The 10,108-nt window shown below is 34.4% G+C and overlaps 1 protein-coding gene across 1 annotated transcript in view; it reads left to right on the top strand.

Moving 5' to 3' along the window:
- The window catches only part of LOC110107531, a 34,220-nt gene extending 24,362 nt beyond the window's left edge, over positions 1-9,858 (top strand). Inside the window, exons 15-27 of the mRNA XM_020837806.2 lie at positions 2,990-3,443; positions 3,526-3,612; positions 4,047-4,202; positions 4,742-4,926; positions 5,009-5,542; positions 5,954-6,131; positions 6,364-6,506; positions 6,592-6,718; positions 6,915-7,136; positions 7,713-8,069; positions 8,826-8,984; positions 9,077-9,364; positions 9,453-9,858. Coding sequence (XP_020693465.1) covers positions 2,990-3,443; positions 3,526-3,612; positions 4,047-4,202; positions 4,742-4,926; positions 5,009-5,542; positions 5,954-6,131; positions 6,364-6,506; positions 6,592-6,718; positions 6,915-7,136; positions 7,713-8,069; positions 8,826-8,984; positions 9,077-9,364; positions 9,453-9,623 — 3,061 coding nt within the window. The 3' untranslated portion in view covers positions 9,624-9,858. The remainder of the gene's footprint in view (positions 1-2,989; positions 3,444-3,525; positions 3,613-4,046; positions 4,203-4,741; positions 4,927-5,008; positions 5,543-5,953; positions 6,132-6,363; positions 6,507-6,591; positions 6,719-6,914; positions 7,137-7,712; positions 8,070-8,825; positions 8,985-9,076; positions 9,365-9,452) is intronic.
- The last annotated feature ends 250 nt before the right edge of the window (positions 9,859-10,108 follow it).

The raw sequence follows: 10,108 nt of genomic DNA on the forward strand, positions 1-10,108 counted from the left end.
TACTAATGATAATATTATATTAGATTTCCTTAAGCATTAAATCTATAGCAATTCATTCATTTCTTTTCTATCCCCATTCACGACATTCACTGGCATTTGAAGCGGCAGCCTGCTGCCGAGTGGAGGTCGTGATCCAAAAGGAGGGAGAGTGGAAACTAGCTTGGAGGCTGCGGTAGCTACTTCTAAGCTTAGGTGAGTAAAATTTATTTGTTGAATTCGGGTATTTGGCATAGATTAGAGATGCTGTAATGATGTTGTGAATGCTGAATTGTTGAAATTTTTAGATTCAGGCATATGAATCAGATTAGAGGATATGTAGAGTTTAATGAATCTATATTTGTTGAATTTATTGTTGCTGAAATCAGTTGAATATTGTTGAATTCCGTTGAGTTAAGGGCTGTAGTTGTTTAAATCAGTATCTGTTGCTGAAATCATTGTGTACAAAATCTGTTATTTTGTTAAAATCTGCTGAATTTCAGCATAGTTGGAGGCTGTTGTACATTGCTGAAATTAGCGGTAATTATAGAAATTAGTGAGGAAAAGCTAAGGGAAGGTAAGGGCATTGTTGTTTGTTTATGTAGGTAATAATGGTTGCTGAAATTCATGTCTTTGTGCTAAAATCAGTAAGGTAAAAATAAGAAATTCAGAAACTAATAAAGAAATAAAAAGGAAGGCAAGTAGAGAGGAAGAAGAGGATAAAAGGCAAGATTTTGGGTTGAATGAGTTCATTCCAAGTAAAGTTTTATATAAGTTGTGTTATTTTTATATGTTATATGTATGCTTGCATAAATGAAGAAAACTTATGCTTTAGGTGGTATACAAGAGGAAAAGGAATCGGGTTACTTTAGGTGAACTAGTTTACGAAACTGTTCTAGAAAATGATGTGAGAGACACAAAAGATGTCATATGAAATAGTAAAATTTTGTATATTTGTTACCTCACACTTGTTATTTTTGTGATAACATTTCGTTCTAGTTTAATTTATTCGTATATAAAGTTGTTGATTCATTAAGTACTGATTACAATTGTAATAATAAATCTAATAGGGGGATTGTGACCTTGGGTGATCAAGTCATTAATAAGAGTACAAGTTTTTGATATATTGGGCCTATTGTTTAGAGTGATTGTGAAATAAATTGGGATATTTTTAGAAGAATTCAAGTTGGATGGTTGAAGAGGAGGAATGCATCAGGCTTGTTGTGTGATAGAAAAGTCCCTCTCAAACTTAAGGGAAAAATTCTATAAGATGGTAGTTAGACCTGCGATGCTTTATGGTGCAAAATGTTGGCCATTAAATGATAAGCATAATATTAAATTAAGTGTTGCAGAGATGAGGATGCTCAGGTGGATGAGTAGCTTTACTTTTAGAGATATGATACGAAATGAGCATGTACGTGAAAAGGTTGGAGTAGCTCCTGTGGAAGATAAGATTAGTATATATATATATATAAACTTCTAATATGCATGTGTATATTTATACCTAACTAAATGTATTAGCCCTTTTTTATCTTGTAACATTAAGCTTAAATAACTATTTCAACCATAATTCTTATATAATTGCTTTACAAGTCCTACTATTACTTTTTAGAATTTAAAAAAAAAAAGGTTTTATAATAAAATATAGCTTTTCAAATGTAAAAAATTATTTTGATTAATAAAATCTCTATCCTTATCTGTCTCTCTTCTTCACTCTCTCAATCGCTACAAGCCACACGAGCTGAACTTCATCCCTTGTTGAAAACACAAAACCTTTCCAATTTTCTTTCTCCCTCTCTCAATTGCTCAAGTCCACCAGTTTCTCAATCTCACTTTACCTTTCCATCTCCCACTTTCTCTTTCTTGTTTCTTCTCTCAATGTCGTTGTGATTTTATTTCCCTATTTCTTTCCTCCTCTTACGTTTTTATGGAGACGAAACCAACATAAGCAGTTCAATCGATAATCCATCCATATATTGCATCGAAATTCTTGTACATACCTCATAATTTGTGTAAATCTATCGTCTTAAAGCTTGAAGCTATAATCCATCGACCCTCATAGAAATTAGATGCGGGTAGTAGATTTAGGATTAACCTTTGCTCACAACGAGCTATTATATATTCTAAGTGTATCGCTTAGATCACTCTCAAAAGTTCTCATACCAATAAGAATGTGGCAGATATCCCCTAATCGGAATTGGGTTATTTTGTTGTCAAATGGCATCTCTAAATAACGGTTATGACCAAAACCTTTTGGCCTAGTGGTTTTGTTGGTAAATAACATCATTTTATTACAATGAAGGCTATATACCAGGTGTTCCCCAATTTGTCCAACCCTCTTGTGAATTATAAGATTCACTTAATAAGGCACAAAGCTCTCTATTTGTTAAGGTCAAATGTCTCCTACTGGATAATTATTAACTCCAAGTCTACAAGATTTTCTTAAGCGACACAACCTATATCTGCTGACAAAGATCGTTCGATCAAGATAGGTTAATTACATTCACTGATTAAATAAATTAAGGTTCATGACAACCCGAGATAATAGAAGCTAGATTCTTTGATCAGGTTTTTCATCATTGCCCTCTACAATTTGTTTTAAGCTGCAGTTGATAAATTTCTTTGATTCTAAAATCAAATTGTTGCGACTATATGCTAAATATTGAACGGCTAATGAATTGCCTTAATTGAAATTTATCTCTTGTCATCGGGTGGGATAATGAATAACAAAGTTGTGCCCTTACGGGAATCTTAGAATCATATGTTAACGTCCTCACAAAATGAGGGAAACATTCGTCTGCAATCTAATCTATCTTGTGAGCTATTCAATTTTTTTTGTGAGCTATTCAATTTTTTTGTGAGCTATTCAGTTTATGTATTTTCCCTTAATATTTAGATTTTTTGGGAGCTATTCAAAATTTTTTTTTCTCATGTTATAAATAGATTGGATTTGTTTTGTTCTTGAAATATCTTTCATCATACCGATTGCTTGCAAAAAACTCATTCTGTTCAGGAGGGTTCGTGTTAGCATTGAGTATGATATGGGAGGAACTGATGCTGCTCCAAAGTCGGTGAGGTTGTTTGTTCCATATTGGATTTGTAATGATTCATCAGTACCATTATCATATCGCATAGAGGAGGTTGACCCGTTGGACAATTTGGATGCTGAACCTCTTGCAACAGCTCGAGTCGTTAAATCTGCAAAGTTTACTTTGAAACATAGCTCAAAATCCATTGACAGAAGGCCCTCTAACTCGAGGGGAAACAGTGGTATTCTGGAAGTAATAGATGATTTCAACACAAATTGTGTTATGCTGTCAACTCAAGACTACATTGGTCAAGGCGGAGCTTCATCATTCTCATCTTGCAATGATGGCCTTTTATCAACACGTGTTGGTATCTCCGTTGCTGTTCATAATTCTGAACGCTATAGCTCTGGAATTTCATTTACTGATCTTGAAAGGATGGTGAGGAGACATCCATGCCACTAAAGTTTTACTTCAAATATGAGCTTTTCTGACTGATAAGCATAGAAATCTTATTATGCAGGAGCAAGTTGATGTTAAAGCATATTCTTCAGATGGGTCCTATTTCAAGCTGTCAGCGCAGCTTAGAATGTCTTCTGACAGAACGAAGGTTAGTCTTCTTGCTCTTAACATCTTTTTTTCACCATAACCATTGTATACCTATATTTAAGCAGTAGTATAGTTCTTGCAGCTTATAAAACCTGCATTTAAGCGTTTGCATATTAATTTTTCATTCCGATCAAATCAAGTGGACATAATTTTCTTAAATTTTCAAAGCCTCGTCTAATATTATCAAGAAAGGTCTACTTGTAAAGTGAAACTATAATTTAAGAAATGAAAGAAAATTGATGCCAATTTGGTGATTTATTTGCTTTTTACGGTGTTCATTAGATGAGCATTGCTTACTAGTAAAAAGAACTTCACAAATATTGTTTATTTTCTTCTGATGGTTACATGTCCAGAAGCTTCCTTTCTATCTTTATAGTACTTGACTTTCTTGCATCATTTTCCAATATTTACGGTTTATGTTTTAACTTTGCGTAGGTAATCAGCTTTCTACCGCATACTTTATTTATCAATAGAGTTGGACGAATCGTGTATCTGTCCCAATGTGATGCTGAGTTGGTACAGTTATTGCAACCAAGTGATCCTCCGAAGATCTTGAAATGTCAATCCAGTTCTGGAAGCGAACTGTTGAAGGTGAAAAAAATATGTTTTTAATATTTATTTTCTTTTTCCTTATTTGTATGTTTTTTCTTTGTATGCGCTTGCAGTTGTTTCATAGAGAGAGAGAGAGAGAGAGAGAGAGAGAGAGAGAAGTGAGTTAAACTATTTCTCCTCTAACGTTGCATTGTGTTAAAAAGGACTGAAATGTCTGATAGAATGCAGAATTATGATCTCACATTTTCCCTTATATTTCAGTAAATCAATGCGTCATAAACACTCTCAGAAATATGATCTTAAAAATAGATGTATCTGCTATTTTTCTAGTTTTAATATTATCAATGCTTGAAAGGATGTAATTTGATAATCTTGAGGTTTCGTTTGGGACCACTTTTTTATTGTTTTCTGAAGCAGCTTTGTAGTACAAAATTTTTTAGTTTAGAAAATTTTTGTACTAAAAAACTGTTTTAGAAAGCAATTAAAAAGCCATTCCAAACGAAGCCTAAGTCTGGAAACTACAGTCTTAAAATTATATTGTTACTGATATGTAAATGATATTCATTTGGGAATTTCAGTTGAGTCTTGATGGCTGCAATTGGAGCTCACCATTTAGCATAAGAAACAACGGTATGATGTGTATATGCATTAAGAACGATAATGGAGATCGTCAGGTTTACTTGAGAGTTGAAGTTCGTAATGGATTGAAGACCTCCCGCTATGAAGTTGTTTTTCGTCTTTCCTCATTTTATAGTCCCTATAGGTACGCAGTATGTTGCCAACCTTTCATACAAAATTTTTTATTGGTATTCCGTTATAGCAAACATGACCTTTCTTTTGAACAGAATTGAAAATCGTTCACGCTTTCTACCTCTACGTTTTCGACAAGTGGGCAATAGTGATGATTTCTGGCATTATCTTCTACCTAATTCAGCGGCTCCGTTCTTCTGGGAAGATCTTGGTAGGCGGCATCTGTTGGAAATTTTGGTTGATGGTGCTGACCCCATCTATTCTCAGCAGTTCAATATTGATGAGGTTAAGGATCATCAAACTATAGTAACATCTATTGAACCTACTAGAGCTCTGCGTCTTATGATTTTTAAAGAAGGGAAACTGCAGATCACCAGAATTAGTGATTGGATGCCAGAAAATGATGTGCCCATAATTACCCATGAAAATGTTTTGTTGCCTGTGTTTGAACCTTCGGAGAATGATTATAAGCAGTCGTCTTCAGAATTGGATAGTGAATTTCACATTACATGTGAGCTTGCTGAGTTTGGATTATCGATTATTGACCACATGCCTGAGGAGATCCTTTATGTATCAGTTCAAAATCTTATTTTCTCATATTCATCTGGGTTGGGTTCTGGAATTAGTAGGTAAGTCCGACTGTGAGTTTTCAAGTTTGATTGCTTGGAGAATGAGAATAGAAAGTTCTGATTTTTAGTTTCTGCTTTAATTTGGATATTTTATAATGAGGAAAAAGGAAAAATAATCTTTGGACTATCTATGAGGGGCCATTTTAATTCTAAACTATCTAATATATCAAATATGGTCTATTGACTACTCAACTATTATTCAAAATAATCTCGTCTTTTTAAAACTAATCTAAAATAATCTAACAAATAAATTTATTTTATCAAATTTGAGGAGTCTTGAGATTAAATTAAGCACATTTTTAGTACGTGACTAAAATGCCCCCATACAAATAGTCTAGGAACATTTGATATTTTCTCATTATGAAAACTACAGGCAAACCTTCTTACTGGTGTGCGATTTAATTTATGCAGAGTGAAGTTACGAATGAATGGGGTCCAAGTAGACAATCAATTACCTTTTACTCCCATGCCAGTTATATTTGGGCCGCAAAAAGTTGGAGATCAGCTGGATTATGTTCTGAAGTTCTCCATGACTATGCAGACAAACAGTTCGCTAGATTTTTGTGAATACCCATACCTGGGCTTTCAAGTATTCTGGCCAACTTAATCTAGTCTCATTTATTATTGACTATTTATTTGAATTTATGAAATTTGTTTGCAAACCTTCATCCTTTGCTTTTGATGTGATGGTTCTCCTCTTTTTTTTTTAATTAATAATAAATTATATGGTTCTCCTCTTTCCATTCGCTGGATTGTCAGTTAACTAGTTATACATTTTATCATTAGGCATCAGACATGACTGCCAATTTATGTTTGTGCAGGTTCCTGATAACTCGGCTTTCTTAGTATACATTCATGAACCAATTATTTGGCGCCTTCATGAGTTGTTTCAACAAGTGAAGTTTGGTAGATTTTTCGGATCAACAGACACTGCTGTTTCAGTTGATCCAATAATAAAAATTGGGTATACGCATGACATCCAATTTCCATGTGAATGCTTCATTTTTCAGTATATGTGAGCATTCTACAATAAAATTCTTCATTTACAGGCTTCTCAACATCTCTGAGGTCCGATTTAAAGTGTCAATGGCAATGTCTCCATCCCAACGGCCAAGGGGTGTGCTGGGATTTTGGTCATCTTTGATGACTGCTTTAGGGAATACTGAGCATATGCAGGTTTGTTATTGGATTTGTGTGTTGTTTCTAATGTGAGTAATTGCAAATTATCGCATAGCAGTCTACTCAATTTATTTTCTGATGTCATTTAATCAAGAAATTTTGTGCTTTTTTTCAGAAATATAGTCCTTGAATTTCAATAGCTTGAAATATCTTAATTCCTTCTTTTATGAAATATATCAACTTATATTTTCAGATTCGTATTGGACAAAAATATCGTGAAGAGATATGCATGCGTCAAAGTGCTCTTATAAGTACTGCAATTTCTAACATTCAAAAGGATCTTCTCAGTCATCCATTTCAGCTTCTTTCTGGCGTTGACATCCTTGGCAATGCAAGCAGTGCACTGAGCAACATGAGCAAAGGTGTTGCAGCTTTATCCATGGACAAGAAATTTATTCAAAGTCGACAGAAACAGGTAATAACGATTCATTTTATTCCTTAGCTTCGCATATACCAACTTAGCCAATCTCACCCACCCTCCCCAAACCGCCCCAACACAGGTCAGCCCTGCCATGATTCTAGGTTTAACTGTCCTGCACACTTAATCTTTTCGAATGCCTGTTTTTAAGAAGTCATGAGATACTCTTAATCTCCTTGAAACGCATTGTGCAATTCAAAGCTTTTAAGTAGGTTAACTTATGGTTTTATGGCATGTGACTAAAGTTCTTTTAAGAATCTCGGGAATCATTTCATGCTTTGAATCTCGTTTTTATGTGAATTAGATATGAGCAGGTTGAAATGCATCTGTTGCACTTTATATTTTTGTCTAATATATTGGGCAACAGTGCAGAATCAATCTTAGCAGGCTAGGCTATGTACATTTTTAGGATACTGGAAGAAAACGAAAGAGGAGAAATGAAAATAATTAAGAGTTAATTAAAATTAAGTAAACTTTTATGCAATAAAACATATATTAGTAGTAGATAAAACAAGATTGGTATTTTTCATTTTTTTAGTTCATGATTATTATGATATATTGCTATATCTCCAGGATAGCAAAGCGGTGGAGGACTTTGGCGATGTGATTAGAGAGGGAGGCGGAGCCCTTGCAAAGGGCCTCTTCAGAGGCGTGACCGGAATACTAACAAAGCCTCTTGAAGGAGCCAAATCTTCTGGTGTTGAGGGTTTTGTGCAGGGTTTCGGCAAAGGAATAATTGGTGCTGCTGCCCAACCTGTTAGCGGGGTCCTTGATCTTCTTTCAAAAACTACTGAAGGTGCCAATGCTGTAAGAATGAAGATAGCTTCTGCTATTACATCAGAGGAACAACTGCTTCGGAGACGTCTTCCTCGAGTAATTGGTGGGGATAATTTACTAAGGCCATATGATGCATATAAAGCAACTGGACAGGTAAAAAACCTTGAATATATAGCTGTTAGTATTTGATTCTTGGCATGCAAATTTTGTCTACCAAATTGAGAGTCCAAAATGATAGGGTGACGTAGAAATATATTAGGAACTTTGTTTCATATTACATCGAATCATATTAGAGGGATGTCTATTTTTTGCTTAGAAAATTCAGGAAAATTCATGCTGCCCTAAGTTTTAAAATGTCATATGTAATTTATACTTCGTTTGGGACATCTTTTTACTATTGATTTTTCGTTGCTTTCAAAAAAACATTCTACTAAAAAGTTGCTATAGAAAGTTATAAGAAAATTATCTCAAACAAAGCCTTAGTATGATGCAGTTCATTCATTTTGTGAAATGCCTCTTTTGCCATGTTAACATTCCAGCTATCAAATGTTATTTTTGCGAATTTTTATAAAGTTTAGGGACTTAATAGAGTTTAAAGTGTTGGTGATTATTGTAATTGCTTGATCTGTTCTAATCTTAAGTTTCTGCTAGTTTGAGTCAAGGCCTGTATGTGTTAAAGTAATTATGTAATTACAACAAAATGTAGATAAAATGACACTCAGGATTCCCATCATTTTGAGTCGAAGTATTTGGGTCCAAGCTATTTGTCTTCATTCTTGCTGCTTTCTTTTGGAGCATCAAACCTGTTCAGGAAATTAGATGCTAGGACTGAATTTTGTTATGCAAAAGGAAGGGCTGATTCTGAATCTAATTACTACATCTTTTTTATTTTATTTTTCTTGCTTGAAGGTTATCCTGCAGCTGGCGGAATCTGGTTCCTTCTTTGGCCAGGTTGATCTGTTTAGAGTTAGGGGAAAATTTGCATTTTCAGATGCATATGAAGATCACTTTGTACTTCCGAAGGGAAAAATTCTTCTAGTCACTCACAGAAGAGTGTTGTTGTTACAGGTACGCTATTTAAAACCTCATATAAGCCTTCTTTTTTCTTCATAACTGTGTATTCAAAATGACGTCTTCAACGCAACTCTTTCTGTTTTCAGCAACCAGTGAATATATTGGGTCAGAGGAAATTTAATCCAGCTAGGGATCCCTGCTCCGTAATGTGGGATGTGTTGTGGGAGGATCTAGTGACCATGGAATTGACCCATGGAAAGAAGGACTACATGGAATCACCTCCTTCACGCTTGATATTATACATGCAAATAAAGTCTCCTGACTCAAAAGAAAATGTCCGTATCATCAAATGCACTCGTGGATCACAACAAGCTAATGAAATTTTTTCATCAATTCAGGAAGCTTTGGTAGCTTATGGACCAAATGCTTCAAAGGTTTTGTATTTTATGTCAGTTTTCATTTTTCATTATGCAGCTGGCGAAGTTCCAATCATAAAAGGCTTTCCTATTCCATTTTTTGTAGGATAATAAGAGAAGAAAAATGCCTAGACCATATACCCCTTGCAATGCCACTGCCTTACCCGAGGTATTTCCAAAGGAAGTGTATGATTCATGGGGTGTTCAAGAAACTCAGGAATCAGCTCAGCTAACTTCATCTTTTGGCACAGTGGTTTCACAATCTCAGCCTAAGTAGCCATATTGAAAGCAAATATGCATTCAAGGATATATGATGGTCATTTATTGTGTTTTTAAGCAGCAAAAGCTTCAGGAAGCTTCTCGTGTCGTCAGTTTATAGTATTTTTTGTTGTACAGAAATGCTGTAAATAATATTACCAGTGTGCTGCTTCCATTCATCAATGGCGCTACATTGCTAGATTCATGTTTATATTTCTATCTTAATTAGGGTTTTATCGTCATTTCATGATGGATAATTCATGTTCTGCATTGAAAGTAATCATTCAGATCACACCTCAAACTTCAAGAAAACAAGAGTAAAAATATAAAATTAGAATAAGAGAATATTAATTCAATCCCACCATCAGAGCCGATACAATTATTTTATAAGGGAACTAAAATTTGAACGTATAATCTTCATACAAGCAATCAAGCATACCTACTTTTTTAACAATTGAATATCATGAGTGATAAAAAGATATTTCAACTTATCAATAGGATCAT

This window comes from Dendrobium catenatum, unplaced genomic scaffold (assembly GCF_001605985.2).
Source record: "Dendrobium catenatum unplaced genomic scaffold, ASM160598v2 fragScaff_scaffold_1029, whole genome shotgun sequence".
NCBI lineage: Eukaryota > Viridiplantae > Streptophyta > Magnoliopsida > Asparagales > Orchidaceae > Dendrobium > Dendrobium catenatum.